At 36.9% G+C, this 20169-nt stretch overlaps 1 protein-coding gene across 2 annotated transcripts; it reads left to right on the top strand.

The window, feature by feature from the left end:
• The first annotated feature begins 363 nt into the window (after nt 1–363).
• Nucleotides 364–19536, top strand: b3gnt5b (UDP-GlcNAc:betaGal beta-1,3-N-acetylglucosaminyltransferase 5b). Of its 2 annotated transcripts, none has more exons than XM_042770694.1 (2): nt 364–1358; nt 16935–19536. In XM_042770694.1, exon 2 carries the CDS (start codon nt 17098–17100, stop codon nt 18250–18252), a length of 1155 nt encoding a protein of 384 aa, XP_042626628.1. In that variant the 5' UTR covers nt 364–1358; nt 16935–17097; the 3' UTR covers nt 18253–19536. The 2 variants fall into 2 exon arrangements, with proteins under 2 accessions (XP_042626628.1, XP_042626625.1); XM_042770691.1 differs by lacking the exon at nt 364–1358 and adding an exon at nt 14758–14958.
• Nucleotides 19537–20169: the final 633 nt, after the last annotated feature.

Raw genomic sequence — 20169 nt, 5'->3', positions numbered from 1 at the left:
CATGTCGCCTCTCAGCACTTTACACACACTCCCATGAAACCCAATGAGCACTTAAAACATTTTTTTTTTATCTTTTGGACTGAAATTACTTGAGTGATATTAAACATTTACTTGAATGAACCAGATCTTCTGATGATTATTAGAGGATGAGGCGGCTGGTTTAAATCTATGTAACAGTGTTTTTCTTTTTTTTCTTTGTTTCTTTTTTATTAAAATGTAGTCCAAAATGCTAACAAATGTCTTTCTCTTCCCACGGTTCAACTATAATCTGCATCCCCTCCTAAAATATCAAAATGTCCAGATTTTTCTTTTTCCAATTTTTTTTTTTTTTTAAGACGAGTATTTTGAAGCATAATCAAAAATAAACAACAAATAAAAATAATGACAATAATCAAATTATTATATAAATCTATGACCGTGGAATGGTATTTTATAATGTTTTCATTTTAAAGAGATATACTTTTTACAGTGTGCGTGCAAGCTTTTGCTTCTCGTGGTCCTCGAAGCCTAGCACCTAGCTTGCTGTGTCCCTTTGAAATTTTGTACTTTAAAATCTTTTGTAATTCTAGTGTTTTTAGCTCTAAGCAAAAGCAGGTACATGGGCATATCAAAACATCTTGGACCATGTAAATACTTGTTCACTTTAGGTAATCTTTAATCTATAGTTTTTCTCTCTCTTTCTTCTTTTTCAGTTCTTTTTCATGTTTTTGCTTACTTTCTAGAGGAAATCACTCACTGCGATGTTGATTTGACTGTTGTGATTTGAGTCAGATCAAATGAAAAGTCCAGAATAAAATATATTTTGATAATTGTGTTCTCTGTCTGTGCTTATGAATGCAGAAACACTGTATCAACAAGAGGATTGCACTTATTAGATTACTGTGTAATATCTGAAAGCCAGAATGTAGTATTTGGTTTTAATAACCACAGCTGTAAAGCTGAATCGGTTCAAGTTTGACAATGATTCAGTTGAAACAAGAACATCTGTCTGTGTAGAAAGGAAGTCACCTGATCAGTCACACACGTCATCTGCTTATTTGATCAGTGGTCTAGAAACGGTGCACAATCATCATTTTGTGTCATAATTTTGTTTTTCACTTTCAGAATCCTAAAACTTAAAATGCGTAATGTTTTAGTTTTGACTTGTCACGAAGGTTTAGTAGTATATCATGTGTTTTTAAGTCTTGCCAGTTTAAGCATTCAAACGATGTTAAACTGTTCAAGCGAAAGAATTCTTCAGTGCGCGAGCGCCGTTTTCTGCGCGCGCATTCAGAGCACCGTTACAGAACTGGTTCACTTTTGACTTATCGCGCTTGAACGGACAAATACAAACGAAATTAAGTCAAATGCCCGTTAAGGTGAGTATCCTTGTAAGTGCAGTTTTAAATGAACGTAAATCAGATGTGTGTCAGAACCGTACATTCGCTCTTAATATAGCCCTGCTGTCCCTGAAGTGGAGTTACATGTAACGTTAGCCTGTTTGTCATTTGTGTGGACCACATTTTTGTTGTAAATCTTAACCGGTCGATGGAAAATGGAAGCCCTGAGAGGCCATTCATGAATATTTTTATTTCTTGTATTCTCGTTATTTTTATTTTCTTTATTTGTTTATTTTTTTATAATGATTCTTTGATTTTTAACGATGTGTCGTGAGTCTGCTGTTGCTATAGTAACGAACGCAACTTTGACGCGCATCTGATAGACGGATAGTAATAACTCTACAATAAAAAAATAAATATAGACTGTTTCAACGGCAACATAAACAAACGATACTGGCATGCGCGCTTTTGTGGCCCTAACTTAACTTATGAATATCAATAACAACAGCTAAGTAGTCCCTCTAGAGTAGATTATTAGTAGTGATAACAAGCAAAATATGTTCGATGCGTAAATCAGATTTACTGAAAATGTTAATTCATTCTCTGCCAGCAGGAGGTGCTTTAAAGCAGGAGAAACAGGTTTCCCAGTAACTGCTGTACACAAAGCAGTGCTGAGCTCACAAACACTGCTTTATCAGGCATATAACATGCAAGATGAAATGAAAATGACATCGAAAATTGAATAGACTAATTAAAGACAGTCTTCCTTCAGAAATACAGTGATATAAACGTGCAGTACGTGCTCATGTTTATTCAATGAAGCCTTTTGGAAAATAGGTCAGTTTTGATATTGTGAGTGCCACAAATAAATAAATGTATGGGAAACACATCCCACGGCACAACCTCCTGAGCCCAACTTCAGTCTACTCATCACCTAAACTTAAACTGCGTTTGTAGACTGCAGCCAGACTGATAAACAAACACAGAGCGGAAGTTAACTTAGAGCCAGCCGTGCACCCGATGAAACCGTCTATAGGCTAATCAATCACTGTTGGGACAGTACATTAAACATTTTGTTCGTGTAATTATCATTCAACCTCGCAAGAGCAGGCAGAGTTAGGCCACAAGCTTGTTTATGAAGAGACAAATTTGGGTCATTATAGCATTCGGTGCCATTTGAGTCCCAATTGACATAATGCGGTATATTTTGTGTAAAAAAGATAATAATAATAATAATAATAATTAAAAAGTGGCCAATTACTTGTTTCTAAATGCTCATCTTACAAAGTTACTGCCCCTCTACCATAGAACACAATAAATATGTACCCAAAATTAATTAATTAAAAATAATCACTCTTATTTTAGTGCAAGTAGGCTAAACTGCCATGTCCCCGAATAAGATTGTATGACAAATATAAGTAATAAAAATCAAACAAATTCCAGAATATTCAGTATTGTTGTATAGTCTTATTTATAATGTTTCTCAACAAAATATATATTTTTTATTATTTATACATTTTTAATGCTTACCGTGTCCCTGAATTGAATCTCCCCCCCGTTACTCTGATGGAAAGTCCCTCTGAACATGCCCCTTGAATGTTTCTCTAATAACATGACTCTCAGGAAGTATACCACTTTTTGGTGGCAAACTATCTTCAAGAAGCAGAGTAAGTAACACTCTTTAATTTACCCTTTTTTCAATGTTTTAGAATGATTGACTGATGTGGTAAGGCATAACATGTCCACTCTGTTATGTTTATGTATAGTGGAAACTGATCAGTTTTTGTAATTTTAAAAATATGGTTATTAAACAGGTTAAAAAATCTATGCACTAGCATGTTGTTCATCACATGAGTGGCAATGGCTGAATTTAGCATAAAATGTCCCTCCTGTTACTGTTTTGCACATACTCAAAAAAAAATACTGGGTTAAAAACAACCCAATTTGGGTAAACAGCTCGGAGGATATATTTTAACATACAAAGAAATTATATTCTGTATCTTTATGAATGAAATCGTTTATTTTATCCAAAGCATTAGGCTTTCCCATCATGCGAAAAAACCAACATGATGACTCACACCATGTGTCTGTATGATGCTTTGCATAAAATTTAATGATATACAGCACAGTAACGATTTTATAGATAAAATAAAATGTGCACAAACCTGTATTTTACCGAAGAAATGCATCAATTCGATGGTGCTTTGAACTCCTCTTTTCTGAAGAAGATGCAAAATCCTCGCGATAAATAACTCAACCACTGGGTTACGTCTGACCCAGGATCTGAGTAACACAAAAACTACCCAAACACTGAAAAAATCCCCCCCCCCCCCAAAAAAAATGTGTGTGTGTGTCTGCATGGTGTGTCTACTGGTATTCTCTTTATTATGGGGTCCAAATGTCCCCACAATTATAGTAATACAAGTAAATTTTGACCTTGTGGGGACATTTATTTGGCCTCATGAGGAAAAACGCTTATGGCCTGGTTTCACAGTCAGGACTAAAGGCTGATTTGTACTTTTGCGTCGGACCTACGCCATAGGCCATGCATCAGTTTTCATTTATACTTCTGCGTTGCTGTCCGCAGTGTGCAGTGTCCACGGGCATGTTGCTGGTGTAACCCGCAGTACCACGGCAAAAGCCAAAGAAGAAGCGGCTCGTCAGAGAAGCATTATTGCCGTGACGGCTGCAAATAAATATAAAATCATTAAATCATTATTTAAAACTACAAAAAGGAGACAACAACGGAAGAAGAGAAGATGTAATTCTTTCAATCTCCACTTGTACCATGGCAGACATCGTTGGTCGCGGACAACTACTGATGTATAATGCTATAGTTTAATAAATGATAAGACACTTGCTCTTTGCTTTGTTTTGTTTTATTTTATATAAGAAGGTGTAACATTAAAATATATTAAAGTGCACATAAACACACACAAAACTCAAGTACATATGGAGGAAGGGGTTCTGGCAGACCAATCACAGCACTTGCTGTCCGCGCAGAATTGACATGCTATTGGGGGAAGTCTTGGCATAATGGTTAGAGAGTCGGACTCGTAATCCAAAGGTTGTGAGTTTGAGTCTTGGGCCGGCAGGAATTGTAGGTGAGGGGAGTGAATGTACAGCGCTCTCTCCACCTTCAATACCACGACTGAGGTGTCCTTGAGCAAGGCACCGAACCCCCAACTGCTCCCCGGGCGCCGCAGCATAAATGGCTGCCCACTGCTCCGTGTATGTGTTCACTCTGTGTGTATGTGTGCACTTTGGATGGGTTAAATGCAGAGCACGAATTCCGAGTATGGGTCACCATACTGGGCTGTATGTCATGTCACTTTCTCTTTTTTTTCACTTTTTGGAGAGGTGCGCGTCAGGCTACGCCGTACTACACATAAGCTGTGTCCCACAGTTGAGTGTTCACACTCCGAAGGCCACAGACTTTGAAGACCAGGCCTCCGAAGTGCGTGAGATGCTCCACTTTTGCAGGATTTTCTAATTCCGCCACCAGGTGTTTCCGATTACCGCTCTGTCGCAAAGCAACGGTGAGAGAGGAGAACTGACGAGAGGACAATCCTGCCAGGATAGGTGGAGCCAGAATTGCTCATTTTTGTTTATATGTTTTACGTCATAATGGAGGAGGTAAGTTACACTGGTTTGCTACAGGAATTAGCTTGGAGCTTACTTGAATAATGTAATGATACATATAAAAAAAAACTTCAAAATACACACACACACACAGCAGTTCAAATGCAGACTGATATCTTACAAAGGTGCAATTTTATATAGTTTATTGTCTTGACCATGGTGATCATATGTAGACAGGTTTTCAACCTGAATTTTTTTAGGCAGTTAAGCATAAAGATAAAACTGAATAATAATAAAAAGAAAAAGAGCATAGTACAGCTCAATTTTCAACGGCAGCTGTCACAGCTGAACAGTGCTCTGTTTGACCGGTCCGAGTCCTTCCAATGCAGCCTTTGATATAGTTAACAACAATTTGTTAATATTCTGGCAATAAATGTTGTTACTTTAATTTTCAAAATGATCAGAGGTGGACTGTAAGGAAGTACATTCGTTCAGTATTCTCGTACAAATATGAAGTACTAAGTTTTCTCTTTTTTTTCTCACAGGACAGCAGCACTACAAAATATGGTCTTTTACAGCATGATCCATTGTTGTAGATTAAACTACCCAACAGTATATTTAGTAGCCAACTTTAAATTTAAAAACCTTGAACATATTTAGAAGTAAAATGCAACATACACATCAGTGCAGCAGTAATATTAATGCAAAACCGTCCTGACTAATTCTTTTTTTCAGAACAATACTGTATACCTTTACTCTCAATACCTTAAGTATACTGTATTAGAGTATGCAAGATAATACTTTTACTTAAAGGATTCTGTAATCATTTACTCACCCTTAACGTGTTCCAGGTTTGGAATTTTCATTTTTGGGTAAATTATATTCCTTTAGCTAAGGTTTTAAATATGACTAGTTTTCCCCCAATATGGTATTGGTAGTTACTAAAAGTAGTTTACTAAAGTATCTCAATATTTCTTCTACTAATTACTTTGTCATAGCTCTAAACAATTTCTCTTTTCCTTCTTTCCCTAAATCATACCAGACCCCTGTACTGCAGGATAAAGCTGAATGTGCCAGCGCTGGACAGGTTTTTAATGGTTTTGGGCTGAGCAGCGAGGCCCTGACAGTGCTGCTGGATCTTCTGAGAAGTGCCACAATCCAGACCCTGGTGTTTCTCTTCTGTCTGCCGGTGGTACATCATACAGAGTGGTCTCCGGAGTGTTTGACATGTGCCTCGTTCCACTGTCCACCGCATTGTCCTCCATGTCGCTGAGGAGGTGCTGGCAATTCACCAAGAGATTGACCTCCTGAAGACCCCAGAACACATGAACGCAGGGCTGGGCTCAAACTGATGTTGTTTTTCTGATGTTAAACCTAAGCTATGTTGTAAATAGTTGTAAAAAAGAGGCAATGTACAGTAACGTATAGAATTTTTTGTTTTTTTAATGTGTAAAAACATTTATTTTTATAGGACAAAAAAAATAAACATAGAAGAATGTTTTGGTTAAAAAATTATAAGCTGCATGAAAAAAAAATTAACAATGTACATAATTACTTCTCTTTTATTTACACGTGAATATGCAAAACAAAAATACAAAATGTACAGAAAGTACATACAACTTATTCATTTCATTTTTTATTTGCATCACAAAAATAAACTACAGAAATGAGGTTGTTTCACTGACAATGTGACATTTAAAAGAGATACTGAAAAACTGTAATGTAACATTACCCATTTTCCACTGCTTTCTCTTGGCTAATAGAGAATGGCTAATATACAATGCATTTCTTAAGCATTCTCTCAAGAAGAGAAAACCTCTCTCCATTCTCTCCCTGCTCTCTTGTGCTCTTCTCTCTTCTGTCTCTCTCTATAAGACGAAATACGTCAGCCTTCGTCGTGCCGCGGTGACACAATCGGCCTTGGAATGCGGTCTTCGAAGTGCGCATTCTGACTTTGGGACAGCTTGCGTCGTGACGCAGTGACGCAATCGCACTTCAAATGCGCACTCCGGAGTCCATGCACTTAAGGGACACAGCTATAGCCTGGCGTAGCTACGACGCAGAAGTATAAATTGGGTTTAAGACTTAGCCAGGATTTAAGTATTTTTTTCTAAATGTGCCTTAAAAACAGTGGTGTGCATCTTGAGACAAAACAAAGGCACTGATATATCTTAAGATCAGTCAGTGGAAGTTTCTTTCATTTGAAACAGCTCAGATTTCGTTTTTAATCTGGGACTAGGCTTAAGCCTTGTCTGTGAAACCGGGGGCATAAATCATACAGAATAAAGTGTTTTGAAAATCTAAAATGCCTGTAGTTTTATGTGAGGGGTAGGTTTAGGGTAAGGGGATAGAAAAATACAGTTTGTACAGTTGAAAAACGTTTACGCTTATGGCATGAACCCACAACCATAGGAATACCAGTGTGTGTGTATGTGTTTGTGTGTCTGTGTGTGTGGTGTGTGAGAGAGTGAAATAATATAAGTTCTCTAAAACTATAAACTTTAAATTGTAAAATGGAATGATAAACATATTATGTAGCCTAATAAAGTGATAGTATAACAAATGGGATCTTATAATAATAGGTATAAGAACAACTTACTTTATAATAATTGGCCTTATATCCTAATTGTTACATACAGAACCATTTATCTGTTGTAGTGATTGTAAATTGTGACAATATGCTTCTTATATTAGGCAATATGTTGACTGTTGTTCAGTGGTGTGATGTCCACCCTGTTATGTCCTGTCCACCCTGTTTCCCCAGTGTCCACCCTGTTACCTCTGTTTTTTTTGTTTTTTTTTAATATTAATAAAATAAGTTAAACAAAAGTTATGCATATCTTTAGTTACTTGTAGGGAATTAAATGCTAAAATGAAATGATTTAAAATGGGGCCAAAATTCCATTTAAATTAATTTTTTATTCTAAAAGAAATGTGTTGCAAAAAAAAAAAAAAAACTTTTTTCAAAATAATCCCAGATTATGAACACTTTGTTAAAATATATTTGCAGGGTAAGAGAGGGACATTTTAGCTTTTAGAAAAGGTAAATATTACAATAATAAAATGCATTCAAAACACTTATTGAGATGAGAACATCCTGTAACAGGGTGGACATTTGACCCTTGAATGTGTGAAGAATGTCGTGAAAAAATATTAAAGAATAATATCCTGAGCTGGACCAATATATTTTTCTAAAAGTGTAACAAGCCCTTCTTCTAATAAAATGATTACATCATGGAAATTTAAATTAATAGAAAGTTACCATGCTGAAATGGTACCGAATAATAAGAATGACCGGTTATGAGTGTGTGTGTGTGTGTGTGGTTTCCTACAAAGAAATATAGCCTAGAAAATACAAAAGATTAGCCTACCTGTATAACATTACTGCATTACATTATACACATTTTTACATATAAAAATCATATTTCTTATTAATATACATTTAAAGATTAACAATAAAGATAAATAATAAGAACAAAGTCACACAATACAGAAGCTCTGTTGGTGCCCTAGGCAAGATTTTAGATCCCAACCCCCAATCAGATCTGCCTCCATTTTGTTAGCAATGCCCCCAACTTCCAATGGTCCAATCAATACCAGAAGGAAGAAATCAAGTCCCGCCCTCTCATTTCTGATGACGTCACAGAAATCATTTGATTTCTGACGTCACAGTAGAGAAAAAAAAGAGACAATCGCTACTTCCATTTAATGCCGACTTTAATATATGGGTGTAGTAGAGGGTGCACTTCCGACCTAAAAAAACCTTTCGTCCCCATCATTTTGCACCCTAGGCAACCGCCTATGTCGCCTATGCCATGGGCCGGCCCTAATAAGCGCGTCTATATAAACACAACATAATCCCTGCTTATTAACTGACAATCATGTACACTACTTCAAAGATGCACAAATATAGATATAGGTGCAAGCAGAATAAGCCTACAGTGACATCAACCTTGTTTGCTTGGCTTTAATAAGCAGTTTGTTTATCACACGGAACTGTAGTTAAACTGTGATGAGTCTTAACTTAAATATAACAGATACATTTTCAAGCAAAATAATCATCTTGATTCAAGCATTTAATATTTATAAGTTAATGTCGTAATGAACAATATTGCACAAATTATAGCGATCACGAAGAAGGTCCTCACTCATGTAGCCTAGTAACGTGGATATAGGCCTACATCATACAACACTCCATCAATTACATTCAGTTCTACTTTTATGCTAATTTTTGTTGTTTGTTGGTTTTCGATGTAATACTTTGTTAAATGATTTCAAAATTTTTTTAACATTTCCAGCACATTTTAACAATACTGTGATAATACTGATAACCATGATCATTTAATGAATAGTGGCACACCCACAGTGTGTGTGCACTTGGATGGGTTAAATGCAGAGGACATATTCCGAGTCTGGGTCTCCATACTTGGCCACACAACACTTTACTCACTCACTTACTATTAGAACTATACCTGAAAAACTTAAAGCCCTGTTTATTTCATTTGTATCTTTGTGCTATAGCTTGTAATTTATTCATTTATTACTATTTACTCTTTATGTTACATTATTAAAATGCAAGGTTACATGATTCAAAAACAATGACAACAATCAACTTTTTCCTTAAAATTATGTTAATAATAATACAAAGAAAAATCACTCTCTTTTTTTTTATAATCTTGCATAATAAAACATAATAAAAATGGACTATAATGGACAACCGGCACTGTTTTGATCCCCCCCACCTGTCAGACCAGAGTTGCGCCCCTGCTATTTGCTTGGTATGGTGCGATTCCAAATTTAGCAGGGCCAGGTGGGGACAAGCTTGTTTACTCAAGGATAGCAGGGTCTGAACGCATAAAAATGCCTAACGTTAGCTGTGAACGCTTCATATCAACTATTTGTAGCAACTGAATGTGTGAACCAAAATGTTTTTAGCCAGCTTAAAACACCAGGCACTCTAATAAAAATGCCTAACGTTAGCTGTGAACGCTTCCGAGCGATTATACGGAGGCGCTTTGGTTGCTGTGATACAGAATAGCCGCTGAAGTAATATGACAGAGGCATCACGAATTAAATGTTTCATGCATTATTTTTCATATCAATATTAACTTCTCTATTGTCCTTCCGTCGAAGTACAAGTAGGATGTGACAGTTGGTTGTGAGGTATTTGCCCCACCCCTCCTCCACTGTGATTGGACAGCTGACTGAAATATGCTAGCCTCTGGAAAAACGTTTTGGTTGATACATAATTATGGCCAGCAAAGCAATATTTTAGCAATATCAACCCTCTACATTGCGACTAAATCTTCACACTGGGTGACTAAATGATGTCTTATATTAGCCAATGGCTAATTAATTCTCAGATTTTACTCGCCAGTTGGAGGCTAAGTATAAGAACACAGATATATTTTCACTCGCTGAAAACTGACTGAGTGCTTCAGAGTTTCACTCTCTGTCAAGTGAGCTGTGATATTTTTCAGTTTATCCCAATGGATGACTGGATGTGCAACGCACCTGTATTTGACGTACTGTAAACTCTAGTGTGAAGGCGCATGGCTCGCCGTCGCTTTGTCTCACACACACACGCAGAGATAGAAAGAAAGAGAGAGAGAGAGAGAGAGAATTGACACGCTACAGGTAAACTATATACTTTGTTGTATTTCCCTGTCAAAATAACGGCACTCCATTGGAAGTCTCTTCAGCTTTTAAAGTGGTGGTTCATTGCGATTTCACTTTTTTAATGTTAGTTAGTGTGTAATGTTGCTGTTTGAGCATAAACAATATCTGCAAAGTTACGAAACTGAAAGTTCAATGCAAATGGACATATCAAAATTCTGTCTTTTAAAATTATGGCAGTTTAATGCGTACAAAAATGGCTGGTAGGGACTACAGCGAGTTACTTCCCGGGTTCGTGACATCACAAACCCAGATAAACCCTGCCCTCTGGAAAAGGCAGCAAAGGGGTCGAGGCCATGCTGCGCTGCTTTAGAGAAGAGGAAGAGAAAACTAGAGGTGCAAGCAAAATTCTGTTCATAAATGAATCGCAATTCTGTTTTCTAATGATTCTAATGGATTCACAAGTTTCAAAATCAATGTTCTAAAGCAGCGGTTCTTAATACTGTTCCACACGTCCCCCTGCTCTGCATCTCTCTCTCTCATCTCTCTCTCTCTCAAAAAAGTGTTTGCCTCCTCCCTGATTTCTTCCTTTTTTTTTTTTTTTTTGCATGTTTGTCACACTTGGGACACACACCTTCCAAAAAGTTCAACTTTTGTCTCGTCAGTCCACAGAGTATTTTCCCAAAAGTCTTGGGGGCCATCAAGATGTTTTCTGAAAAAACTGAGACAAGCCGTTATGTTCTTTTTTTTTGCTCAGCAGTGGTTTTCATCTTGGAACTCTGCCATGCAGACAATTTTTGCCCAGTCTCTTTCTTATGGTGGAGTCATGAACACTGACCTTAACTGAGGCAAGTGAGGCCTGCAGTTCTTTGGATGTTGTTGTGGGGTCTTATGTGACCTCTTGGATGAGTCGTCGCTGTGCTCTTGGGGTAAATTATGGTCAGCCGGCCACTCCTGGGAAGGTTCTCATCTGTTCCATGTTTTTGTCATTTGTAAATAATGGCTCTCACTGTGGTTCGCTGGAGTCCCAAAGCTTTAGAAATGGCTTTATAACCTTTTTCACACTGATAGATCTCAATTACTTTCTTTCTCATTTGTTTCTGAATTTCTTTTGATCTCGGCATGACGTCTAGCTTTTGAGGATCTTTTGGTCTACTTCACTTCTTCTTCTTCTTGTAGAATTCCGTCAGTGTAGACGCTGCTGAGCGTATTACTGCCCTCCACAGGTCAAAATTTAAACTAAATTCTTACATACAGTCCTGTATCATGCAAGAACTGAAGAACTGCCTTGGAGATCAGTTTATGCTCATCACTGTGACCAAACAAAGATAAAAGAGTAAAAGCCTTAACTCCAAGTCCTGCCAGTTTAAAAAATAATATATTTCTTTCTGCCCTATACTTTCTGCATTTTAGGAAAACATGCCCTACCGTCTAAAGACTCCCACATTTACACAATCCAGAAACATGCTTTCCTACAATCCACAAAGAATAATTTAATGCACAGTGCCCCAACCTCAATCTACACATTATAACTGAGTCCCTGCGGTCTGCTTCACTTTGTCAGGCAGGTCCAATTTAAGAGATTTCTTGATTGCAAACAGGTGTGGCAGTAATCAGGCCTGGGTGTGGCTAGAGAAATTGACCGCAGGTGTGATAAACCACAGTTTTAACAGGGGGGCAAACACTTCTTCACACAGGGCCATGTAGTTTTGGATTTTGTTTTCCCTTAAAGCTGCAGTCGGTAACTTTTGGGGCTCGTGTCTGGTGGAAGAATATGGAATTACATGTGCTTCTATAAAAATGAACGAAACTTTATAAAACTGAACGTAACTTTTTCAGAAACTATCAAAAATATGCCATTACAAAGGAAGAAAAACACAATGAAAATGAAAAAAATGAACTCAGTCGCACAAATTTAACAGGCTCTTCAAATATGCTTCATTGTTTGTTAATGTTTTTCAAAGATTCGTATTCGCTAATCATGGATTCTGAATGCATTGTCACAGATTTCGCTTACGCTTCGCAGCTTTTCGTTTGGTGTTTTGACACAAACCTCTCGTGGGGGCGGGCTTAACAGTGATCTGATGCAGTCAGTCTGTTTACATCTCTCTGTTTACATCTATGGCGAGTCACGCAGGTACTGTGCTACTCTGCAGCATTGCCGACCCCAACCAAACTAAAATAGTCAGAATATAAACACTTATTATAGGTGTACCGTAGTGATTCAGGATAATACAAAAACACGGTTTGGAAAATGGATTCATGATGTACTCGCTCATTATATATTATTACATTTTCAACACAAAACAACACTGTGGCACAGCCCTGCGCTGATTGGACCAGAAGAGCTGGGAGTGGTGGATTTTGTTTATATTGGAGAGAAGTAGCTCTGGCTACAATGTTCTTCTGCCAGACGCGGGCCCCAAAAGTTACCGACTGCAGCTTTAATAATAAAAACCTTCATTTAAAAACTTTATGTTGTGTTCACTTGTTTTATCTTTGACTAATATTTACATTTGTTTGAGGATCTGAAACATTAAAGTGTGACAAACATGCAAAAAAATAAGAAATCAGGTTGGGGGCCAACACTACATAACACCACTGTGTGCATACATATATATAATAAATCATTAAGCATACACAAAACAAAAAACAACTCACACAGCATACACATTTTATACATTATACACAAAACACATGTTCCCTGGGAATTGAACCCACAAGCTTTTGCGCTGCAAACACAATGCCCTACCACTGAGCCACATATATATGCTATGTTTTTGCAGTACCCAAATCTAAAAGTGAAACTATTCAGCATTTGTAAATGTTTACTATTAATCATTTAGTACTTTTATGGACATTGGACTTTTAGCTAGTGAAACAACGTCTGTGTAAAGGGTGGTTAATTAAGTTTAGCGGAATACTTGCGACATACATAACAACAACAAATAATTGTAATTTGGGTGCATAACACATATTTATTACCTCAACACTCAGTATTCTATATCCTTAAGAGGATATTCCTTTAATCATACATCAACAGGAGAGAACAAAGACATTTTTAAGAAAATACTTTTTCATTTATCAAATCAATGTAATATAAAAGTTTGAAATGCATGTCCCCTAATGGTGGGGAAGGAGTCGGACTCGTTGTCGTGCAAAGGTTGAGGGTTCGAGTCTCGTACCGGCAGGGATTGTGGGTGGGGGGAGTGAATGTACAGCTACTCTCCCACCATCAATACCCCGACTGAGGTGCCACTGAGCAAGGCACCGAACGCCCAACTCCCCGGGCGCCGCAGCAAAAAATGGCTGCCCTCTGCTCCGGGTGTGTGTTCACTGCTGTGTGTGTGTGTGTGTGTGCACTTAGGATGGGATAAATGCAAAGCACTCATTCCGAGTATGGGTTAACATATTTGGCCACATGTCACGTCACGTCACTTTCACTAATCAAATTGACTCATGTACTGTGTTGACCACTTAACCAACCCTTAAAGCTACCCATACCACCTATCACACCTCAGTAGCAGCAAATTTGTTTTGGAATAGAACATGGACACAATATGTACATTGTACAAATAACAATCATTATTATTTATAAGATAGCTAATATAAAGTGTGATCAGTCATTCTTATATTGTTCAATGTTCTGTTGAACACCCAGATAACTCAGAGCTACCAAACACATTTTTGCATTTGTAGTTTTGTAAATCTAAAAAAGTGCATTATGTAATATATGAACTGAAGTGTAATGTCATTTGTAAGCAGGGATGGACAGTTTTTCAGATACATAGTTAAAAAACTATTTGAAATACAGCATAATTGTATTTTGCATATTAAAGCCTTTGAAATTTTTTTAATGTAATTTGCCTTTTTCCACACAGTATTTTGTATTCGTATTAAAAAATAAAAAAAATCATTTTAAATACATTTTTATGTATTTGTGCCCATTTCTGTTTGTAAGCAATTTAATTTACATTACATCTTGATTGATTAGCAGATCATTATTTAATGTTTAATAAATTAATTAGTAAATATTAACAAGGGCATTATCTCATATTTATAGCAATGTGAATATATAAATAATGATATGTTAAGCATTATGCAATGTTTGTTAATGATTTATTAATTAAAGTTATTATAAAGTGTTACCAATCTAGGTTTACATTTCAGAAACCTGGTCACCAAATAGACATAGAGCGTCTCCTTTAACATTAATTTACACAAATACGGGAGTGTCCTTCGTCACTCACTCACGACGACTTCTGGAGGGCAAGGTTTGTCAAAGAGCTGGTCAACGGGTTCGTCAAAAACAGGGCAGTGTGTTGCTCTGGCTGGTCACAGATGTCTGAAACTGGTGTAGAGGAAAGTTAACGTTTAGCCTAGCCGATGGAGACGCACTTCAGTTTGAAGCTTTAATTAAAACATGCTGCGAATCGACCTGGTAAGACCGTCTTATGTTCTTTATGCTGTAGATTTTTGTTTTATTTTTATTTTTTTAATATATATTCATTCGTTATTTACCCTGCCGACATTTGCGAAACATAGGCTAAGCAATACGTAAAAGTTAAAAATAGTACAAACACACTTTTAAAACATTTCACTAAAATAAAATAATAATAATAATAATAATAATAAAGTTACTGTTCAAAGTAAAGGCAAAACGTATTTGGACACGTTCATCTGTGCGAACTTGAGCAGAACTGACTTCAGATATCCACTGAAAAACACCAAGTTAAATGTCATTCAGAGGTTTAGAGCAAAGTTAGTTTTGATAAAAAGTCCAGCATCATTTGTTTGCAGTTGCTAGGCGACTTGGCTCACATGTGATTGTATAATGCATTTTAATACGTGTTTCGAGATACTTTTTATGGCCATTGTGGTTACCTTAAAACCTTAAGATTGAACAACTTTTTGTTTTAAGTGAGAGGAGAGAATAGCCTGCTATTATAAGTATTTTTTCTAATGAGTCAGATGAATACTGGCGAACCCTTGATTTTGTTGTTATGTGATGTTGAAATGATTCAAATATCAAACAAAAATCATTCTGAAATTTTTCGATTAAAAAGAAATTTAAAACAAAAATTAAAAAAAAATCATAATTCACTCATCATGCTCAACTCATTCTCATGTCGTTTATTAACTTTCAGAAGTGTGGCAATAACCATTGCATGGAATCTGAAGCATTATTCAAGTAGCACTTTTCTTTTTTCATCTTTATTCAGGAGTTTCAGACATACGTAATCATTCAGGAAACATAAAACGCTCCTCAAATTCTAAAAGTCTCAATCGAATAATACCAAAAAACCAAAAAACTACATTTTTTGTCATCATTGGAACTAAAAATGGCATTTACACTATTCAATTCTTGGGTTTTTGCCAGTTGATTGGTGGAAGTCATAGCTCTGACGTTTCTCTGTCGTCCTCTGTTTTCTCTGTTGAGACCCTCAGGCCTGTTTTCTCTTCAAATTTGCATTTAAATTGCATAACATTTGCATCGCAGTACTTTAGATGCAAGAATATGCTGCATTGTCTTTTAGGATAGCATAGGGACATCATTCTTATATTATTCATATTTGTTATTTTGTTGTAGTTGCATTATGACAAACACTGAAAAACAAATTCAGTGTAAAGTTTACTCAAAACGGTGCGGACAGTTTGGAAAGACTGACAAAATAATCCAAGATTCTGTGTCACACAGAAAATATATAAATTAAATAGAATATAAAGATTCAAAATTCAAAAGTAATTTTCCAGTATTTATAGAATGGGAAATTAGTTATGAATTGTGAATCGTGAGAATGATCTTTCAGTGTGGCAGAGCTTTTTTTATATCATGGCAAGATTTACTATAGCTTAAACTAAACCTTGTTTGACGGACTCGATTTATGCAAAACAGGATGTTTTGAAATGAGATACATTAGAAATAACCAACCAGGCTTGTGCTACCATTTACTTTGAATAAAACACATCCAACACCACTGAAAGTAGAAGCACACTGCACTTTGTGTTGCACTCCTGTGTTGGAGTTACGTGTAAAGGAGTAAAAAAGTATTTTCTTTATTTTCTCTTTTTCCCAAAGTAATTTTGTTTAATTGATTAAATCTGTAAAAAGTGGAATATTTTTAGTATATGTCATATCTTACAATGTTACAATTTGATAAATTTAATCAAAAAATCAAAAAAATACTATAAATTTGACATAAGGGTGAGCAGATGATGATAGATTTTTTATTAGTTTATTTTTTGGGTGATTTATCCCTTTTAAGTGACTTGCCAGGTTATGTAAATGTACACAAAAAAATAATTCAGGCAACTGAATTTTTGACCTGGTCTCGTGTTATCTCACTTTCTCACAACATGATTGGTCATTCTTGTCCAGAACAAGTCCCCTGAAGTTGTCACATGTTTCTCTTACAGACTTTCTCAATCACACCGGAAGCACCTCACTGGTCTTCTGTCTTGACAAAGGCTGAGCAATCACAGTCCAGACTATTTCCTTGTCTCACGCTGGAACCCAGACTTGGACATGGTTTGAAGACTGCTATGACTAGATGAAAGAGCCAGGAAGTTCAGAGGAGCCATGATATTTCTCAAAATGCCTAGATTAAAAAAAAAAAAACTACATCTAATAATAATATGCTTTAGTACCTTAGTGCTCATGGCGTACTGGGAAAAGATTGACAATAACATTGTGACCCATGTAATGTCTTTCTCATACCGCTACCTCCTTAATAGCTTCACGTTCATTAACGCAAGCTTTAGAGTCAATCCCGAAGACGCTATCAAGTACAGCAACCACAGATACCTAATAAACCACGAGAGGAAGTGTGGTGAAAAAGACGTTCTTCTCCTGCTCTTTGTGAAAAGCTCCTCTGAGAACTTTGAAAGAAGACAGGCCATTCGCTCTACTTGGGGAAACGAGGCGTACATTGAAAGGACGCTGGGTGTTACTGTAAGGGTGTTGTTTGCTCTTGGCCTCCATCCTGAACCTCAGCAAAGAAGACGACTTGAGATGCAACTATTGTTTGAGGACCAAAGATATCACGACCTCATCCAGCAGGACTTCATAGACACCTTCCACAATCTTACTCGGAAGCTACTTTTGCAGCTTGGCTGGAAAGAAACCTACTGTCACCGTGCGCAGTTCCTCATGTCTGCAGATGACGACGTCTTTGTCCACATTCCCAACTTAATTCACTTCTTGCAAGGGATTGGTCGCAGTAACGCCAAAAACCTTTGGATAGGAAGGGTGCACCATGGTTCACCACCCGTCCGAGACAAAGAAAGCAAATATTACGTGTCCCAAGACTTGTACCCGTGGTTGTCTTACCCAGACTACACCCCTGGCTCTGGGTATGTCCTCTCTAGAGATGTGGCTACCAAAATCCATCAAACTGCACTTACCATAAACGCTTCCTTTCACATCGATGACGTCTTCCTTGGGATCTGCGCCAAAGTGATAAACATTGCTCCCAAGGACCATGCGTTCTTTTCGGGAGAGGGAAAAGCTCCTTATCACCCTTGCATCTACAACCAGATGATGACGTCACATGGACACGTCAGCGATATTCAGGAAATGTGGAAGCGTGTAAGAGAAGCTGAAGCTGGGCAGATATCCTCAGGACTGATCTGGAGGCTCTACTGCACTGTCACGAAAGTGAGGCTCCTATGCGTACCATTTCTTTCAAACTCTTACCCATGTAAGGCAGCTTTTTTTGAATACGACAGTTATTAAAATTGAAAAGAACTCATATATATATATATATGTATGTATATAGAAGTCAGATTACTAGTGTAACTTTGTACTGTATGCACAGGACCAGTATGTTAGATTGGTTCGGTAAGGAATTCAGTGGTGTGTTCCGAGAAATAAAAAAGTAATTTACTGCAATTAACATGAAATAAAATTACAAATTAAGAAGAAAAGAAATGAAAGCATGTAAGTAACATGTAAGTCATATTCAATGAAAAGAAAATGTTCAGTTCAATTTTGTCGCACTACTAGATTATGAAAAATCAAAAAATCTGTTATCTTGGGAAGCAAGTGATCAGCATGCACTTCGTAGGTTCCTGCGTAAAGCTGACTTGCCATCAAATTAATTTGGCTTTTGTGTTTATATATCTTGGTTTACTTGCATGTATATTGTATGTATATGCTGTATGTATATTTCTCTTCCATTCTGTCTCAGTTTTAACAGCAGGTATCATGTTTTGTCTTACAACTATCAGCTGAAAACACTCATCCAAAACTATTTTCTTTGTTTAGAACTTATATTTCATCTAAATGTAGAGAAATTTAAAGAAAGATTTTCCAACAAGGCTGAGCTTAGATTGACAACCAAAAGTTTGACTAAAAATGTAATTGCTCTTAAAGAGATGGCTCACATTAAATACATCCATTCTCTGAACCTCTGTAGGGTTGGCATGAATTGATAGCCAGTCCATTTCAGGTCTGATTGAAAACAGATATAAACTAAGTCTAAGTTACACTTTTCTTTGTTTAATAGTGCATAGAAATAGTACCTCTTTACAAAGCCACATACTGTATTTGGATTGATTTTAACATAAAGATCAGAAATGTCCTAAAATATTCTTCTGCCATGCCACATATTACACTCTGTAGATCGACACCAGTCTCTGTTGAAGCCCATCGTCCCATGCAGCATTACTCTGTTAACGATTAAACTGTTACCTGTACAAGGTGGGGCTTTGCATACTTTACCAGAGAGCAGAATATTTTTCTGCTCTGTGGTCTTCAAGTGTGCTTCCTTTATTGACACAGATTAAATTTTTACCTCTCCAGAATATTTATAAAAGGCAGCTAAATTTAATTTGACTATGCTCAGCCTGTTTTTGGCATATACACCTTAAAGGACTGGCTTTTGAATACAATGAGCACAATTAATGGTTATCAATGAAAACAGGGATCAGGTCAGGGATCGTGGCATATACAAGGAATCATATCAGTGGCATTTGATTGCAAATTCTCAAGCAAACATGAATGAACAATCTGCCTAAATCTTGGTGTTTGATTTGAATGAGGTGAGCGGCGGTATTTGTTCTTCTAGTGAACTAGTTTGGCTTTACTAGACATCTTAAGGCTTAGGATGATGTGTGATGTGTCTTCAGTAGCCACACAGGAAAATGGGTAGATTTGCATTTCAAATTTGCTGAACAGGAGACGTTTGAAGTTACAAACCTGAAACTTTGAAAGTACAAATGGAAAGGTAAACCTGATTATTGTTCAGTGAGTGATTCATGCACATAAACATTACCTGGCCAGCAGTATGTGGATACGGTCTACTATTAAAGTGCTGTAGTGATGATATATTTTGGTAGGCCAACCTGAAAGTTAATCACCCTGGGGAGCATTTCCCAAAAGCAACTCTGGTCGAAACAAATCAGATCAATGGAGCGTGCAACCATAGTTAGTTAACAATGCTTTTGGGAAATGCACCCCTGGTTACCTCAACAAAAAACCCAATGGGATTTTCCATTGCCGTTTGGCTTATTGCAGAAAATAAGTTGTGACCGACAAAAGCTTATGATTTTCTTTGTTTTCATTTTCAGTGTTTAACGTCCCAGGAAACCCCTGCAGTCCCATTTAGTCAATTGTTAGCAACCAGCTCAGTCTTGCACTACAAAAATACAT

The sequence above is a fragment of the Cyprinus carpio genome, chromosome A2 (genome assembly GCF_018340385.1).
Source record: "Cyprinus carpio isolate SPL01 chromosome A2, ASM1834038v1, whole genome shotgun sequence".
NCBI classification, from domain to species: Eukaryota; Metazoa; Chordata; class Actinopteri; order Cypriniformes; family Cyprinidae; genus Cyprinus; species Cyprinus carpio.
This window is presented reverse-complemented; position numbering and strand designations above follow the sequence as displayed.

What these genes read in the sequence shown, in the direction of transcription:
- b3gnt5b (XM_042770694.1), top strand. Translation starts at nt 17,098, where the DNA reads ATGATATTTCTCAAAATGCCTAGATTAAAAAAAAAAAAACTACATCTA.